Raw genomic sequence first — 18,979 nt, 5'->3', positions numbered from 1 at the left:
TCCCCATGTGCGTGCAAGGGAGCAAATGGCAGTGCCACCATTCTATAATCATCCTTCAGATTCCAGCCCGTGCTGGCTACAAAAAGTTGTACAAACAAACGGAAAGCCACACAAGGCACACCAAAGAGCTCGTCGGCTCGCCCAGCCTTCCACGGCAGCTGCGGACTCCTCTCTTACCAACCGGCTCCACTCTACCCACTGGGACAGTGAGGACTTGCTGGAGTAACGCACACTCCACTCCCAGTCCGGCCGTCCCCGAGTCCCGACTCCGACCGACACACCCGCGCTCCGGCGCCTCAGCGATCGCGACGCCCCACCGCACCGCGACACCGATCCCCCGCCCTCCTCCACGCTGTCTGTCGGCGCCCGCCAAGCCCACCGTCCCCAGCTCCGCCCAACCACCCCAAATCTCGCGCCTCCCCCCCCCCCCCCCCCCCCCCCCCCCCCCCCCCCGAATCCCAGCCGATACAGACACACCACGCCCGCTCTCCACTTCTCGTCCCCCAGATCCGCCCCGCCCGACGCGAGATGCTCGTCCAGGACCGCGCGTCCCCGCACGCGGCCGCCGCGGGCCAGAAGCCGTCCTCGTCCCCGCGCGGCGCGCCGGGGGCGGACCGCCGGCACCCGCGGCCCTTCGCCAAGAACCTCGACTTCGCCACATGGGCGTCCGAGCACTCCTCCAAGCTCCTGCTCCTCCTCCTCGCGATCGCATCCGCCGCCGCCGTCTTCCTCCTGCGCGGCGCGGCCCCCGACGCCGCCGCGCTGCTCTGCCTCGACCGCTCCGCCCGCTCGCGCTCGGGCGCCCCCGCCAAGCTCCCGTACCCGGACGTCGCCTGGTCCAAGGTCCCGCCGCTCGCGATCGCTGCGGGTAGCCCCTTCGCGTCATTCCGGGCGGAGCGGTGGATCGTGGTCGCTGTCTCGTCCCCACCTACCGCGGCGCTGGCCGCGCTCGCCCGCGTCAAGGGCTGGCAGCTCCTCGCCGTCGGCGATTCCCACACGCCCGCAGGGTGGGAGCTTAAGGGCGCCGTCTTCCTCTCCCTCGAGCTGCAGGCACAGCTCGGATACCGCTCCGTCGACTTCCTGCCCTACGGCTCCCACGTCCGCAAGACGGCGGGCTACCTCTTCGCCATCCAGCACGGGGCCAAGGTGATCTTCGACGCCGACGACCGCGCCGAGGTGCCCGGGAACGATCTGGGGAAGCATTTCGACGTGGATTTGGGATCTGGAGTCACCAACCACCCAGTGCTGCTCCAGTACAGCCACGCGGATCCCAATCGCACAGTGGTGAACCCCTACGTGCACTTCGGCCAGCGGTCGGTCTGGCCAAGGGGGCTGCCGCTCGATAAGGTTGGGGAGGTCGCCCATGAGGTGTTCTACACCGAGGTCTTCAGTGGCCGGCAATTCATTCAGCAGGGGCTGTCGGACGGGTTGCCAGATGTAGATGCGGTGTTCTACTTCACTAGAAAACCACCAACTTCGGCGTTCGATCTGAGGTTTGATTCGGAAGCCCCGAAGGTGGCACTACCTCAGGGCATGATGGCACCAGTGAACTCGTTCAATACATTGTTCCAGTCACCTGCTTTCTGGGGGCTAATGATGCCAGTGTCTGTGAGCTCAATGGCAGCAGATGTGATCCGTGGGTACTGGGCGCAACGGATCTTGTGGGAGATTGGTGGATATGTGGCTTTCTATCCACCTACTATTTACAGGAAGGACTATATTCAGGCATACCCATTTGCAGAAGAGAAGGATCTTCATGTGAATGTTGGTCGGTTGATCAAGTTCCTGAATGAGTGGAGGTCAAACAAGAGGACACTCTTTGAGAAGATTCTTGATTTGAGTTATGCCATGGCTGAGGAAGGGTTCTGGACAGAGCAGGATGTGAGATTAACAGCTGCTTGGCTGCAGGACCTGCTCGCTGTGGGCTATCGGCAGCCTCGGCTCATGTCATTGGAGATTGATAGGCAGCGTGCAACCATCGGAGAAGGTGACATGAAGGAGTTTGTGCCCAAGAAGCTGCCATCTGTGCATCTTGGGGTTGATGAGATTGGCACAGTTAACTATGAGATTGGAAATCTTATTAAGTGGAGAAAGAACTTTGGAAATGTTGTGATGATCATGCACGTTAGTGGGCCTGTGGATCGCACAGCACTTGAGTGGAGGCTGCTTTATGGAAGGATTTTCAAGACGGTTATCATTCTTGCTGAGCAGAGCAATGCAGAGCTTGCTGTTGAACGCTGCACGTTGTCACACGCTTATAAGTGAGTGTTTACTGATTCCAATAACCCTTCTCTTCTTTGCAACTTTCAATCAACCATGATTTATACTTCATAGTAAATTAGACTGCATAGCTGTAAATATAAGATACCAGAGGCACTGCTGTTTGATTTCTTAACCAATCATCAGAAATAGTCTCCTATTAATTACTTAAGGTGGCTCCTTTCTTGATCTTTGACAAACAAGTCTTGAGATTTGAACCTATATAGTTGCATTTCATAAGCATATGTATGCATTCAGAAGAATTTGCCTGGAATTATTTAGATAATCCAATATGAAATTAGTTGATGACAGTGTTGGCCCAATTGCTAGTAAGTAGTAACTAGATTTTCTACTCCCAGGCTATCTGCAACAGTGGGGGAGGTTTAGCAATAGGGTTAATGCTAGATAAGTAATGTACCTTGATGCCTTTCATTTGGTTCTCACTCCTAGCCCAGTGCTGATGTAAACATTGCAGAGGCTGGAGCTCGTTTCCATTTTCTAAATACAAAACTTGAGCAACCTTGGTGGCTTTTATAGTAAGAAGAAATAACCTAATTAGCATCAACAAGGACTTGAACTTGAGCTAGGCTTAGTTCCTAAAACAAGAAATCTATAAGTTTGCTCGTTGATTTGATTTTATGTTTGTTTGGATGAATAAGCATAGTGCTATCATTCATTGCATCCAAGCACAGCAAAATTGGGTCATACTCATACCGAAGCTATCTACAGTAAAATATCTGGGTTTAATGATTAAGATATAATATATGTCTGACTAATTGTTCAGTAACTCAAAAACTGACTAATGTAGATTGTGCAATTCTTGAGTTCTTTTTGTGCTATCTACGCACCTGTTGACTTATTTGTGCTTTTGGGGGTGAATATAAAGTTTGATCTTTTTCATTAAAAATCAAATAAATGCTACAGCATATCCTCATACTTTGTTTCTTCTAAATGAAATGATGTGAACCTCGGTTGTGTTCAAGAAAAAATAAAGCTACGTAATAGCATAATTTATCTGTAAAACAGCACTGAACATGAAAAGGCGTCAGAATGGTATCACATTCCTTCAGTTCGTTTTGATATGTTTTTATGATTAACTCAATAGTATCACTTATATAACTTGCCAAAACTTCATCATCATCACCTTATTGACTTGTGGGCTAAATCTACATGGCACAATAAGGGATATAAAGGAACTATACACTGTACAGCGACATATAAGGAATCAGTTCTATGTTCCTTCGATTTCTGTTTTCTGGATGGCACAATACTACCATCTTTGCTGGTCATACTTGAACTCCTTTTACATTTCATCAGGTATTTGCCCAAGGTTTTTGAAAGATACAGTGGTGCTGATGGATTTGTGTTCCTCCAAGACCACATGGTTCTTAACTACTGGAACCTGATGCAAGCTGACAAGGAAAAACTTTGGATTACAAATAAGGTCTGTATATTGTCTGTTTTCTGTTTCCCCAGCTATTTTTATTAATCAGTGCAAGTGCAAATTATACTGTAAATTCACACTGTACTTTCCGATGCTGCAGATTGCACATTCTTGGGTTACTGTTCCATTGGAGACGAATAAAGAGGAATGGTTTGTAAAGCAAGGTGATATGGTCAAGCAGGTCATTGGCAGTTCCCCAGTTCATTTCCAAACAAACTACAAGGAGAGCATGGGCGAAGATAAAATTATATTCTGTGGTAGTGAACTATTCTACGTGCCCCGGCGGTTTGTTGAGGACTTTGGTGACCTTGTGGGTCTTGTCGGCAATTTGGATTTGCATCACAAGATTGCGGTCCCAATGTTCTTCTTGGCAATGGACTCGACTCAAAATTTTGACTCTGATGCTCTGGCTGGAACAGTGTTCAGGCCACAGTTGCCAGCTAATGCGACGTTCTCGTCTATTTATACAGCTCAAGCACCTGCTGTTTTCCCTGTGAAAGTTATGAATGAGATTGATTTCATAAAGGTGATTCGGCTAATGTCCATAGGAGACCCACTTCTGATGGAGTTGGTTTAAAGGTGTTATGTGTAGTTGAAGTGCAAGCTTATCCTTGTGGCCATGAGGACAGAGTAGAAAAGGCATAGTTTTGTGTTTTCTGGTGTTTTTGTAATTTCATTTATTTTGTTCATTCTGTAGCTGTTTATTCCTCTGCTGTTGTATATTGGTGTACCATTAGTGACAAGGTTACTTGGGATCTGCTCGGTCCAGCTGTCCTGCTGAAAGAAAGGACGGCCTGTCAGATACGAGTCACGGAGAAGAGCTTCGCCCTGGCCAGCTACTGTTTTGCAAGATTTTTTGGTTGCCAATAGTAAAGATCCACACTTGGGCAATTTGTTGTACCATTTAAACTGATACAAACTCTCAGAGGAATATTTTGTTTTGTGCTCGTTGCAGAAAGCATTGATATAATGAAAATTTGTAAGTTTGAGCAAAAAAATCTTGATTTGATTAGAATCTATTATCTCTGTTCTCAGATATTTATCGTCCGATAGTTTATTTTTGAACTAAAATGCTACAAATAAAAAAAAATACGGAAGGAGTACAACCTCAACTCACCTGCAAAGGTTATCAGCTCCCATACATCTCAAATAATTAATTAGGATATTATTTATAGCCCCTAAGAAGGCATATAGTTGTTGCATCATCAACAGTTAACTAAAGTTTCTCAGCTCTCATACATCTCAAATAATCAAATAGGATCTTATTTATAGCCGCTAAGAAGACATATAGTTGTCGCATTCTCAACAGTTAACTCTGCATACCGTCAAACCATCTGTCGGGTACACTATTGGGCCATTATGTTAAGGTCCGACATCTCCCAATGGCTACAATGGTAGCACTATTGTCGACAGTTGGAGACATGCACTATGGCATATAGTCCGACGCTACCATCAAATCAGCCTGACTCCCTATTTCCTTCTCTATAACTTCTCTTGTGACCATCTGATTCTATCTCTGATGGTCCGATAACCCCCTAAACATAATTTGTCTGATGCTTCTGTCTGTGAGCATGAACTGTGTGATCGTATGGTACGATGCCCTTTATGATGCCTTAGTCCATCACTTCTGTTCACTGACGGCTATGGTTGTATGGTTCAATGCTCCCTTAGGATGGACCGACACCTCGACCTAACGTCTTCTGAGACCTTTCTTCTCTATGTTTCTTTGTGATCTTTACGTTCATCTTGTGTCTTAAACATTTGCATGTTCTTAGGTCTTTCAATGGCTTGCTTGAAATGTTGACCATCCGGATCACATATTTGCCTTATCTAAGTCTACTTTGGATCATTTCAACTATAACCAAAGACACTAGCAAATAATATTAGTTCAAATGGTTATTTTGATCGTCAAACATCAAAAAATTGACTATCAATACGCCTTTGTCTATTTTTCTCATAACCCCTTTTGATGATTAATGACAACACAACTAAAATAAGCAAATAATAAATACAAAAATATAAAATAAGTCTACTTGTTTGGATTCAAATGCAATGGCAAGATTCAAATGGTACTAAAAGACACCACTTAAAAAATTAGATGAAAACTATCTTACCCTTGCTAAATATCTCCATTATGTGGTATTATAAACTTAAACCTCTCTCTAACTTCATAATTCACTTCTTCCCTTTGTTGGACCATTTCTAAGTGTTACGTTCTCCCTATTTACATTTTCTCTCTTTACAATCTCTTCCTACCCAAATAAAACTCATCCACAACAATATGTTTTTGTATGCTTGATACTACTTGAAGGCATTTATGGAAAAAATTGATCTTATGGTTTTGGTATTTGTTATGGATTTGGGCTTGCTTTTGGTCATTCAAATTCTTTCCCTCTAAAATCAAACACTAAAAAGGAAGACACTAATAGCACTATGGAGGATCAATTTTTGTGATCTTACTAAATTCTTCCCTTCTGATATGAACTTAATCCGGCTCGTAATTATTACGCACCGTATCGGGCCGACTCATAGGCTTAGCCCTCAGCTCACGACAATTGACACGACACATTGTTACTTGAACGTGTCAGGCTTATTTTGGACGAGCCGAAATTTACATTAGAGCCCATAAAATCAAAATAGATAAAATAGTAAAAGACAAGACAAACAATTTTTATTGGAGTTGTGCAATGATACCTCATTAAAAAAACCTTTAGTTAAAAGGAAAAAAGAGTACAACCAGCTCTAGATAGAGTTCATAAGTTCAGTTCATTATCCAATGTTCATAATAAAGTAAAATTGCATCGCATCGTCTAATTCAAAGTTGTAAATAGAAACATCTAACTGGCACCAACTCTAGCTCTGTGTTCTTCATTTAAGTACATGGAAGTGTGGCTTTAATGAATACTAGCAAAGTATCCGTACGTTGTTACGATTTTCATTTATGCTTAAGTATAGAATATAAAACACAATGACATATATGTTCTCTTGGCTAGGTGAATGTGAAATGTAGGTTTAGAGCCAACAACCATGGTTCGAATCTCCCATTTATTCATAATTTTAGCATTTTTACTATTTAAATATGGCAAGCACAACGACGGTGGAGACTATGGAACTAGAGAAACTGGTGATTTAATACATTAGAGACATAAGTCTTTTGATGCTTCTATATGGATCATTTCTTAACTGCTGCCTTCAATCGGTCGTGTCCGTCCATAGATCGTGACCTAAGCACAGCCCAAGACATTGGGTCGGATCTGCCTAATACTAATATAATTTCGACTCGTGTCATGTCAGATTATATTTTTTATGTTTATGACTATCCCATAAACCTACCCAAATGTACTATAGCTTTAGCCGGAGCCCGTTGGAGGGCACCAGCACCGATGGAGGGCACCAGCACAAGTACCGGATATCCCAACCCATCACCCATGTGCATTTATTTTGACCTTTCCTGTCCAAGGAAGGCCGCTGCGGAGGACGACTCGGATTTGGACCGCCGTTGTGTACTACATGGTTTCTGTTAGTTTTTGACCGTTTTGTTTTCCTAATCTCCCGTCTCATCGTCTGTCAATCGGGGACCAGAGCTGTGTCGCCGTCCGTCTTGCTGGGGGTTTGCTACCCAAGTGACCTGATCTGTGGTGTGGGAGATTACAGTACAGACCGGGTGTCCATCGGTAGAAAATGGAACCACTGAGACTGAAACTGAACCAATATCGTGTTACTGCTATGGTTTAAGCCCTCAGTTTTATCTGCACCTGCCCATCCGAGTGCCCAAACAATTCAAACCCCTGCATAGTTGGACGTCTGGACCGTTTTTTATGGAACTTCCATAGATTTGTCCATGCTCTCTAATGGAGGCAAAATTATCTAGTCCGTACAACGAGCGTAGGCTAAACTATGGGACGTCAGGCCATGAAAAGAGTTCCGGATAATGCAGGTTTGACGTCACAATCAAACGAAAATGACGAGAAAGCAGATGAGATTATTTCCTGCTTCTTCGACGATAAAAGAAATGACGGAATTTATTTTTGTCATCATCAATTCATCACTATAACGAAAACCCCTACAGCTCCGCCGGAAAACATATCACTTCGTACTCAATGTATGGCAACATCATAGCGACCTTGCCTATGCCTTTTCCAGTGCAAGAATTAATGTGTGGAACATTTTTTTTCAACTAGAATAACGTAGTTCCACTAGCGATCACGAATGCTTACATCAGGGGGCAGTACCTACCGAAGCAGGCACAAACTTAAGTACATCTGCGCACATAGTCGCACGGATTCACCAAAAATTGTCCCATAAAGACATCAGTTTGCTTCAACTCCTATAGTTTCATCGTAGCGTAAGTTATATGGCCGGAGGCCCAATCAGCTTCAGGTCAGCAGCAAAATTTGCAATGGAGCAGATGTAACGTCTTTTTTTTATGGACAGATCTAAAGCCTGCACGAACGGATAAGAAAAGCTGAATTTTCATCTCCCATACCAAACCTGCACGCCTACACAATGTGTCAGATACCTTTGGAGCCCAACACAGACTACGAGTCTGCAGGACACGTAGCAGATGTGGTCACAACGTTTTCTTTGGCATCAGCTTTGTCTTTACCGGTTACATTTCCTTCATCGTTCCTCGTTTCCTTCATGCCAGCTGCAGTATTCTCTTTATCCTCGCTCGTTTCCTTCTTGCCAGCCACATCATTATCACTATCTTTCTCTTTGCTCTTTTCCTTAGGGGCAGTGACAGGAAAATCTTCCTCCGGTTGCCTATGCCACCGGAAATTTGCTGCTTCAATCCAGCGTGGGTGGACCAAGAACTTCTTGTTGTTAAGACCCCAGCGGGCCTTCTCTGTTCCCAGATCCACAGTTACAACATGGGTGACACTGGGATCCACATCTTTAACGCAAACGGCACCCAGATACTCGGCCATCTTCCAGACCATCTGCTCCTGTGGGCGTGTATTGTTTGGGAACACCCGACTGAAGACTATTTTGCATCCTTGCAGTATTTCCTTCCGTAACGTCTTGATCACCTGTATAGGGGGCATACAAATTACAAACACAAGAAACAGGCAATTGCAAATGAAATCTGTAAGCCACACCACATAAAAGATGTATTAAGCAAGCTATAGTTCAGTTATTTTAAAGCTGGTAAACGCAACTCATCTACTCTTAAGAAAAACATAAATGATTCTTAAAGCATAAAAGGCAGCGTGAAGGTTATATACAAAGCCTACCTGTCTTATATCCCGTGAAGAAAGATCAGTTTCAGCAGCCTACATAAGAGAGGTACAAGGACAGATGGTTAGAAATGAAAAACTTCTGTTCTTACAAGAGTCCAATCTACTGTGAGGAATAGACAATAAAATGTGATGAAACGTTGAACTGAAGAAACCAACCATGTCAAAGAAAGTAGCGTGTATGCGCTTCAAGACATCTAAAACGGTAGCCAAAGCACCATCACTCTCCCTTTCATCTTGCAACGATTCTGACAAAGACCTAACACCAAAACCAAATTGGCGGCAGCTTGAAGCAAAGAAATGATATCTCTCCATCAGAATCAGGTTCTCTTTATGCTTCTGCCATACCTGAAACAAAGTTCCATTTTCAGGGCGGCCAGCCATAAATGACAAATGACAATAAAAAGAGAAATCTTGATCACTCTAAGCACGAATAACAGGGTCCTACCAGCTTCTACACATTGAGGATAATCATTATGCTTTGATAATTGTGGATAGATGTTTCTACTTTTAAATCTATATGTTGGAAGCAAACAGGAAACAAATAGCAGTTACTGACCAGAAACACTTACAAATGACCGGAGTATTCTATAATGAGACATTAAGACCTAGTTTGGCCACTGAATTCATGTCAAATAATGTGACTTTTGGTTGCATACAATAAAATTGCTCCGAATCAGCCTGCTCTACTGAATAGAAACCACACATACTTCTGAAAATAGTTATTTAACAATAACACTTACATACTCAGTGTCATCAAGAATCACTGCAACACTTTCAGCTCCAAGAATCACATCAAGACCTTTCTGATGTCGCTGAGTGCAATCTGAGTTTGAAATCACTTTTGAAGGAAAATATATGTTACTAGGGTCAAGAAGCTTTGCAATTTCAATTGCATAGGCTTTGTCACCCATCGTGTATATATACATCTCAAACATATTGCTTGCTTCTTTCAGAAATTCTCGGACAAATGGTCTCAACTTTGTGAGCATCGGCATTAAATCTAGTGCGAAGATGCTTCTATTTGGATCATCTGCATTTAGAAAATAAGGGCTTCACTAGCTATGTTATATACACTCATGGATAAGCAACAACAGTGTCAAAAGACATGAAACATAGACAGCTACAAAAACATAATCATTTGTGTGTGTGTGTGTGTGTGTGTGTCATGTGGGGTCTTCCCTATAACCGTCGGAGGCGCGCGAGGGACGTGAGGCGCGCTGCAGAGCGAGCAGCAGCCAGGGCCACGCCGGCGCTAGAAAAGGAAAGCCAGAAAATTAGTGGCTAGAAGAAGGAAGGAATCCACAGAGCATGCAGCCGCCACCTCTGGAGAAGGAAGGCCGGCTAGAAGAGGGAAGAGATTAGTAGAAATCCTAAATTATAGAGATTAGCTTCCCTTTAGTGGAGATCCTAAACTATAGGAGATTAGTTTCCCTTCCTGTTGCAACTCAGGCTATAAAGCCTTGTAGCCGGCATCTGTGAGAGGATAAGCAATAACACAGTTATCTCCTCCCTCATCCCTACCACTCTCAAGCCTTCGGAAGAGGGGTAAAACCTCACCGGAGAAGACGGACCGAGGGTACGATCTACGTAGCCGAGGGCCCCCTTCCCTAGACACTAAGGGTCTAAGGCCCTTGACAACCTGGTATCACGGATTCACGGTCATGTCGATCCGACTCTTCCAGTTCATCCGCTACTTCCGCCGCAACCAACCACCCAGCAGCCATCAACACCGCCAACCCACCGTCACCTCCCACCTCTGTCGCACACCACCCCAGCGCCATGGCCGAACCCACGATCGCCGACCTCACCAAATTGATCAAGGGTCTCACCGGCAAGATCAATACCCATCAAACCGACATCGACACGATGAAGAAGGACAAGACGTCGTCCTCGGGCGCCCAGGTGCCGGGCGGCGGTCTCGACGGGCAACACCACACCGATCGGCCACCTCGTTTCTAGAAGATGGACTTCCCTCGCTTCGACGGCAAGTCCGACCCGCTCGTCTTCATCAATCGCTGCGAGTCGTACTTCCATCAACAGAGGATCGTGGAGGAAGAAAAGGTGTGGATGGCCCCCTATAATTTGGAGGACAAGGCCCAACTCTGGTACATGCAGGTCCAGCAGGACGAAGGCATTCCGACGTGGCGACGCTTCAAGGATCTCCTCAACCTCCGCTATGGGCCGCCGCTGCGATCGGCACCGTTGTTCGAGCTAGCCAAATGTCGGAGCACGGGCACGGTAGAAGAATACCAGGATCGCTTCCAGGCGCTCTTGCCCCGCGCAGGTCCGTTGGGGGAGGCCCAGCGGGTTCAACTATTCACCAGGGCTGCTTCCTCCGATCAGCAATCAAGTCCGCCTCCACAACCCCCAAACCCTAGCGGTGGCCATGAGTTTGGCACGGGAAGTGGATGTCATGGAACGGGAGCGCCTGACGTCCGCCCCCGCAGCTGTGCCGGCCCGAGGGGGGGGCCCCGCGCCCTGCCTGCTCCAGGTCCGCAGCAGCTGGCACTTCCTGCCCCTCCAGCGCGGCCTACGCTCCCAGCTCCTCCTATTGGGGCAGCACCAACGCGGTTTGACGGCCAGCCGATCAAGCGGTTGTCTACTGAAGAGCAAGCGGAACGACGTCGTCTTGGACTATGCTACAACTGCAACGAGAAGTACTTCCGGGGCCACAACCGGGTCTGTCGCCGCATCTTCTTCGTCGATGGCGTGACCATCACCGACGAGGAGGCAGCCGCTGCAGAATCTAACCATGAAGCCGGGGCTCCAGTCTTTTCTTTGCAGGCAGTGGCGGGAGTTCCCATATGCGACACCATGCAAGTCTAGGTGGAACTGGGCACCGCGACGCTGGTGGCTCTCCTGGACACAGGATCCACCCACAACTTCATTGGAGAGGAAGCTGCGCGCCGCACGAGCTTGGTCATCCAACCTTGTCCGCGTCTGACGGCCACAGTGGCCAACGGGGAACGCATCCTCTGCCCCGGGGTCATTCGGCAGGCGCCGATCATCATCGCCGCCGAGAGGTTCCTTGTGGATCTCTTCGTCATGCCTCTCGCTGGCTATGATCTGGTCCTGGGGACGCAGTGGCTTGTCACCTTGGGCCGGATCATGTAGGATTTCACGGCGCGCACCATGTCGTTCACACGACACGGTCGGGAGGTCTGCTGGACCAACGTGGCGACCGTCCGGGCACCGCGTCTCGCAGCGACCGCGGCGGGCGACTCCCTCATCAATGGGCTGCTCGGCACGTCCGCAGATGCCTTCGCTGCTTTGACGGGGCTGCCACCGGTGCGTGCTCGTGACCACGCTATCGTCCTCAAGCCGGACGCAGCGCCGGTGGCTGTGCGTCCCTACCGGTACCCGGCGGCGCACATGGACGAGTTGGAGCAACAGTGCGCTGATATGATGGGCCAAGGCATCGTCCGCCGGAGTAACTCAGAGTTCTCGTCGCCGGTCATCCTCATCAAGAAGCCATACAGCTCCTGGCGGTTTGCGTCGACTACAGGGCGCTGAACGCGCTCACCATCAAGGACGCCTTCCCGATACTGGACGAGCTCAACGGCGCCCGCTTCTTCACTAAATTGGACCTGTGATCGGGGTACCATCAGGTACGCATGAGGACGGCGGATATCCACAAGACGGCCTTTCGTACCCATGACGGCCTCTACGAGTTCCTTGTCATGCCATTCGGCCTGTGCAACGCGCCGGCGACGTTCCAGCTCTCATGAACGACGTTCTCAAGCCATTGCTCCGTCGATTTGTTCTAGTGTTTTTTGACGACATCTTGATATACAACTCCTCATGTGGCGACCACCTGCGCCACATCTGTGCGGTGTTGACAATGCTACAACAGCACCAGCTCTTCGTCAAACATTCCAAGTGCGTGTTTGTCGTGCCATCGGTGGCGTACCTGGGCCACGTCATCTCGACGTCCGACGTGGCCATGGATCCCGCCAAGGTGGAAGCAGTCCGGGACTGGCCACAACCCCGGTCGGCGCGGGCGGTCAGGGGCTTTTTGGGCCTTGCAGGCTACTACCGCAAATTCGTCCACGATTACGGTGTCATCGTGGCACCCCTGACGGCGCTTCTCACGGAGGGCTTCTCCTGGACAGAGGAGGCCACGGCGGCAGGAACAGGCAGGCCACGGCGGCAGGAATGGCACTCAAGGACGAGCTGACAGCAGGCTTACGCGGCACACCTTGGGCCATTGTCGACGGGCTGCTCACCTACGACGGCCGCATCTTCGTCCCGTCGGTGTCACCGCTCCTCTAGGAGATACTGGTCGTTGTCCATGGGGACAGCCACGAGGGCATATAGCGCACCCTCCATCGCCTTCGCCGGGATTTCCACTTCCCCGACATGCGCCGCGTTGTGCAAGAGTTCGTCCGCGCGTGCTCGACCTGCCAGCGCAACAAGTCGGAGCACCTCCTGCCGGCTGGGTTGCTGCTGCCCCTGCCGGTCCCGACAGACGTGTGGTCGGACATCGGCCTCGACTTCATAGAAGCTCTACCGCGTGTGCGCGGCAAGTCCGTCATCTTGACCGTGGTGGATCGCTTCAGCAAGTACGCACATTTTATTCCCCTTGCTCACTCGTACTTCGCTGAGACGGTGGCACAGGCGTTCTTCTCCGACATTGTACGCCTCCATGGAATGCCGCAGTCGATCGTCTCCGATCGCGATGCCGTGTTCACCTCCACATTCTGGCAAGAATTGATGAGGCTCATGGGCGCCAAGCTTCATATGTCATCGGCATTTCACCCACAGACCGATGGACAGACGGAGGCGGCCAACAAAGTCATCGCCATGTACCTCCGCTGTTTCACTGGCGACCAGCCGCGTGAGTGGCTTAGGTGGCTGCACTGGGCGGAGTACACATACAACACGACGTACCAGTCTTCGCACACTAGCAAGTTAACACGCTCCTGGTAGTCCTAGCCTAGCATTAAAGGGGGGCCTCGTTAGTTTAGCGAGGTGATTGTTGCGAATGACGCAAAAGGGCCTCTAGCTAAGTTGGTTAGGTGGTCTAAGTAGCACTCCTCAAGTCGGACTTCCTGTGGGAGCGAATTTCAGGCTGGGGTTAAAAAAATCCCTCGTCTGTCCCACGCCAAAGCACAGGTCTAAGGTCCGGCCCCGGTCACGATCGTTCTCGCATGGGCTACGGTGCCGTTGTGTATGGGTGGAGCAGGGGTTCTAGTGTTTCCTCGACCTGTGTGATGCCTTCTTAATATAATGCCATGGGGCAGTCTTACCCCCGTAGGTCGAGTTTTTTTGTTGTTGCGAATGGCTAGGCCGAACCGCAAATGGCAAATGTCATTGAACCGCTCCAATGATGGTGTGCCCTCATCTTGATCCAAGGCATAGTACCATTTCTAGCCTTCTAGGCCACCCCACGAGGTGGTACGAGGCGAGTATACACTGCCCATAGAAGAACTACTCACAATGGTTGAGCCAGTTCAGGGGTCCTTGCCATCGTAGGTGGAGAAGTCGAGCTTGCTGAAGTGGGGAACGTCCAAAACGGCGGGCACACCATCGACGCCTACAATGGAAGACGCCCACAGAGATGAGAAAGGTGGCCCCTACAAAATGTTGGTAGTAGGGATGGCGAGGAGGTGAAGTTGATCAGGTGAGTGGGAAGGGGATCAGACGGTCGGTGGTGGCTCGCTCTTGCAATGTGCAGGAGGGTAGCTGGCAACGTGGCGAACAGGGTGGAGGCAACACAACGGTGGCGGTGGATAAGGATGAGAACATTGTCGCCCCGTACCCTGGCATCCCGTAGGGGAAACCCTGGTGCATGGTGTCTGCAGAGGACGATGTATGTTGCTACTCCAAGACGATATGCGGGTTGAGAGATTGGCCAGCAACATGGTGGTGTCCCCAGGGCTTTCGTGGTGGCGTCAGCGATCGATGGTGGTGGGATCAATGGCTGCTTCTCGGAGTCATAAGTAGTTCATCAATCGGCTCCTCTGATACGATAGGATACGAGATCCTACCACAACTGCATAGGTTGTATAGGTAGGATATCAATGGTCAGGCCGTGTAACCCCATCGACACAAAAAGCCATGGTCACACACAGGGAGCAAGCAAGCGAGAGAGAAGTGGGAGATGGCCCTTGAGGCCAGGCGAGATAATTGTGTTTCTTTATTAGATTGATATATATCTCCTTAAATAGAGAGGCTTACTTGATCCATAAGAAAGCGAAATAATCTAAGGAAGAATCCCCTCTCTTTACGGAAACCTTCTAGCAAGGATTAATCATGATCCTATTTTATGAAACCAGTGCAAAATATCGAAGGAAGAAAAATCTTGGGCATTTTCCCCATAGCTACCCACGTGGCCTGGGCGCCTATAGTTGACGCTGGTAATAACAGTAGTGGCATAAGTTGGCTTTCCTGAGACCTCTAATACTTCGAAATAATATCGTGTAAAAAATTGACATAATATATTATGACAACATAATGGCATCTATGTAGCTGCAATTGGAGGTGGTATTTTATGCTCATGGTAATAAAATATAACTTCAACAAAAGATGGCTACAAGTTCTCAAAACTTAAAATACAGTTAACAGTTATATAATATTACCTTTTGAAGCAGCAGACTGAATACCCAAATCTTTTTCGGCAGAAGAAATGTCTTGGAGTTTGGTGGAGTTGATCAATGTGTGATCCAGGTCCAAAATGAGTACTAATTTTCTTTCACGCAACAGATTCTTCAAATCAGCACCACGTAGTCTGTCAATTTCTGAGGTACCTAGCCTCAAGCCCTGCATTTTAATAATCCTCCAAAATTTGTAGAACTGTTTGGACACAAGGCAATGTGAAAGTGCAACTGGAAATGAAAATTCAATGGCAGCGTCCACAAATTTAAAATTATGTGTGTTATATGAGCAGTGGTGAGAAGAGCAGGTCTAGCACAGTGGTGAGAACTGAGAAGGTTTTCTACTGAGCCAATGGCCCTGGATTGGACGCAACCTCTCTGCAAAAGTGCAGGGGTAAGGCTTGCCTGGTTATTCCTTGCCCAAACCCCACTCATGTGGGAGCCACCAGCACTAGATCTGTCCTTTATGTGTGTTGTATGAATGAGATGCCATAAAGGAACCCACATCCTAAAGTCTATGTTAGATAATCTTTAAATTATTTGTTTCATTTGGTTTGAGAATACCTTGTGGATGTAACCAAAAGCAACTCCTGAAACATCTTCCTCGTCTTGTGGCTTGCCACAGATAATGCAAAGTCCACCAAAATGTCCAGGATGTGGACATGCCTCAACCTGAACAATTTTAGATGCGCCTGAAAAAATGTGTTCTCAATGATTTAACATGCCATCTATCGCATATGAACAATTGGACACTTAATGCTCGATATACGATGAACTAAGCCCAACCAATTGCAACAGAAGAAACGAAGTTACACAATTTTAGGGAAAGGCAGCTGGATAATTTGTTGTGATTAAACTCAGAAAAGCGGGTTATAATCTACAACTCTGAACAAAAATGTATAGGGCAACCATTTGTACAATTAGTGCATCATATGAGCAAGGAAAGCGAGTCAACCATGCAATACAATGCAGAAAAAATATAGTTTAGAACACCACATTTGAATTTTGAATAAATGTGTAATCATGTCCCCCTATGTTGCAAAATGTTACTAACAGATTTGCAACGTGAGAATAAGAAACATACCAGTGGGGATTTTGTCAGGCCTAACTGATGTTCCTTGATCTTGGCATTGTTCCTCTACTCTACGCCTTTTGGTACTGCATTTTGCATGCAGTAGACAGCAGTCAGATTCATAGTACAAAATCCACAAAACAAGTAATGATTAGTTATTTCTTAACACAACTTCAACCAATGACATTTGTCCCTTCATTTTCTCTGAAAACTAGAGTGCTCTCCCATCATTATCTTCAATGATAACTGAAAACTCTTAATACCCAGCATGGAAAGACGCCACACTTGATACAACATCTGATGCAGCATTTTTACAGATGTGTGCCTTTTGATACTATCAATACCTCCATGATATCATAACTGCTGAATTGCAATTCTATTGATATCCATTTGTTTTTAGCATCAGAAATTTGAGTTTCATTTCATGTGAATCAATGATCTAACAACTTCTTGGGAATATATTGATCGTTGAGCACCAGAAAATCAAGCACAAAACAGCAAGGGGCAGCCACTGAGCCTGCCTAGTAACTAGGCCACACCAGTAATCCACCTAGCTTCTATAAACCTGACTAGGATACAATGACTCTTCCTCCCTATATTAGAAGGGATGGGCTAGGATTTCAAATATATAGAACAAGCCTCAATCAATAGCAGGTGTCTTACTACCCTAGTACTAGCCAAACTTGCAACTACTAGGCCCCAAAATCAAAGGCAAGAGAAGGGGTCTATGAAGTAACACAAGTTTACATCAAAATCCAAATAAAAAAATCAAGCAGGGTACACACTTATTAGGATAGTCAGTTTCTTTTTCTTTTCATCTGAAATAGAAGGTTAAATAGGCCTTGAGCAACAGAGTGCAAGAACTTTATCATTTATCACAACAGAGAGGATAAGCTACAGCACATGAACTGAAGATGAAAAATGACAGACATGAGTGCAAGAATTATATCATTTATTCATCTATTCATTGACCACAACAGAGAGGATAAGCTACAGTACATGACCGCATGTCTTGTCCTAATTTCAGCCTGTATCATAAGCTGCAGATGAAAACATGATAGACATCAAACTTGCATATTACAAGAGAATGGATGCCTTCATGGTACTCTTTGAATGGGGATTGAAGATTAGAGCAGTGCTAATCTATTGGTTCTACGAATTTCAGATTTACCATGTTTCACTAATCAATATGATTAGGTGCGCTCAGTACACGAGCAGTACGAACCTCAGTAAATTCTAGGAGAGGGTGGGGGTGGGGGACGAGGTTAAAATCCTTGTAGAATCACAACAGCTGCAGTGAGGCTCCACGTAGTCCAATAAAACATGAAACATGTAAAAGGCAAGCAAAAATCCTGAACTCCTGAAGCATACGTTTTACCAGATGAAGCACGAAACCCTAATAAGCTCAAATCGGGGCAAATCTGCTTATCCCTAATCCAACAGCAAGGCCGATCATCCAACTCTAAATGTGCGTGCAATTCAAGGTTATAATCGCGCGGCCGAAGCCGCCAAACCCATGGAGTCGTCTAGCGATGAACTAAGAGGAGGGAGGAGCAGGAAGGAGGCACGTACCCGTTTTGTTCTATGGCTTCAACCTCTAGCTCCTCCGGATCCTCGTCCTCGCCCTCGTCGTCGGTGGCGGGGAAAACGGAGGAGGGGTCACCAGGGAAGGCGGAGTCAGCACCGGAGGTGAGCTCGAGCTCGGAGGCGAGGAAGGCCGCGAAGTCATCGCTCCCGCTCGACGACGACGGGGACGGGGACGGCGCCTCGGTGAGGCTCATGGGCGCGGCGCCAAGGGCAGAACCGCAGAAGGGTTGGTGAGACTGGAGGGCGCTTGGGAGAAGCTGTGAGGAACCCTAGCTCGGGACGTTTGGCGAGGGCGGTGGCGAAGGCCCGCAGGGACGGAGGCGGCCGGGTGCGACGGTCGTGGCGTCGGCCAGGGAACCCTAGCACCTCATGGAGGCGGCCTGCAGCATTTGGCGACGGCGAGGAAGGAAGCTACGGTGTCATGAGTCATGACGGAGCAGATGCGAGTACTGTGTAGCAGTAGAACAGGAGATCTATGAGAAGTTTCTAAAGCATTAGGGTTAATCTGGGCGTAAGTATGGCTTAATTTTTTATTGTAATCCGGTCCATCTAATGGTCTATAAATATTTGTACTCATGAACCATCGGGGATTATGAAATAAATGAAAAGGATTAGACACATACTTGTTTCTCTTCTTCGCCACCGGCAACTTATCCGAGGGGAAGTTCTTCGTATTTGGTTGTTCACGGACTCACGCCTAGGGTTTGGTGAATCCCCAGGCCAAAGGTCGTGACAATTTGGTATCAGAAGCGTGTTGACTCTGGAGCTGTCATGACGGCGC

The 18,979-nt window shown here is 47.5% G+C and overlaps 2 protein-coding genes across 3 annotated transcripts; one reads left to right on the top strand and one right to left on the bottom strand.

Moving 5' to 3' along the window:
• Nucleotides 1-205: 205 nt before the first annotated feature.
• On the top strand, nucleotides 206-4,718 carry LOC103630318 (uncharacterized). Its single transcript, XM_008651382.3, has 3 exons — nucleotides 206-2,261; nucleotides 3,577-3,703; nucleotides 3,804-4,718. The coding sequence occupies exons 1-3, from the start codon at nucleotides 529-531 to the stop codon at nucleotides 4,278-4,280; spliced, it is 2,337 nt and encodes a 778-aa protein (XP_008649604.1). The 5' UTR covers nucleotides 206-528; the 3' UTR covers nucleotides 4,281-4,718.
• Nucleotides 4,719-7,707: 2,989 nt separating this feature from the next.
• LOC100286085 (CPL3) lies at nucleotides 7,708-18,775 on the bottom strand. Of its 2 annotated transcripts, XM_035959648.1 has the most exons (9): nucleotides 18,184-18,775; nucleotides 16,624-16,697; nucleotides 16,104-16,231; nucleotides 15,525-15,705; nucleotides 9,684-9,973; nucleotides 9,100-9,288; nucleotides 8,938-8,976; nucleotides 8,223-8,733; nucleotides 7,708-8,146 (listed from the first exon to the last, which is right to left on the bottom strand). In XM_035959648.1, the coding sequence occupies exons 1-8, from the start codon at nucleotides 18,390-18,392 to the stop codon at nucleotides 8,242-8,244; spliced, it is 1,602 nt and encodes a 533-aa protein (XP_035815541.1). In that variant the 5' UTR covers nucleotides 18,393-18,775; the 3' UTR covers nucleotides 7,708-8,146; nucleotides 8,223-8,241. The 2 variants fall into 2 exon arrangements, with proteins under 2 accessions (XP_035815541.1, NP_001357670.1); NM_001370741.1 differs by lacking the exon at nucleotides 7,708-8,146 and having other exon boundaries at nucleotides 8,161-8,733; nucleotides 18,184-18,624.
• Between the last annotated feature and the right edge of the window lie 204 nt (nucleotides 18,776-18,979).

The sequence above is a fragment of the Zea mays genome, chromosome 6 (genome assembly GCF_902167145.1).
Source record: "Zea mays cultivar B73 chromosome 6, Zm-B73-REFERENCE-NAM-5.0, whole genome shotgun sequence".
NCBI classification, from domain to species: domain Eukaryota; kingdom Viridiplantae; phylum Streptophyta; class Magnoliopsida; order Poales; family Poaceae; genus Zea; species Zea mays.
This window is presented reverse-complemented; position numbering and strand designations above follow the sequence as displayed.

Coding starts and splice junctions, on each gene's coding strand:
- LOC103630318 (XM_008651382.3), top strand. CDS start 529: ATGCTCGTCCAGGACCGCGCGTCCCCGCACGCGGCCGCCGCGGGCCAG. Junction 2,262..3,576: donor ACGTTGTCACACGCTTATAA/GTGAGTGTTTAC, acceptor ACATTTCATCAG/GTATTTGCCCAAGGTTTTTG. Junction 3,704..3,803: donor AACTTTGGATTACAAATAAG/GTCTGTATATTG, acceptor CCGATGCTGCAG/ATTGCACATTCTTGGGTTAC.
- LOC100286085 (XM_035959648.1), bottom strand. CDS start 18,392: ATGAGCCTCACCGAGGCGCCGTCCCCGTCCCCGTCGTCGTCGAGCGGG. Junction 9,974..15,524: donor TCAGTCTGCTGCTTCAAAAG/GTAATATTATAT, acceptor TTCTAAATGCAG/ATGATCCAAATAGAAGCATC. Junction 8,977..9,099: donor ACGCTACTTTCTTTGACATG/GTTGGTTTCTTC, acceptor TCTCTTATGTAG/GCTGCTGAAACTGATCTTTC.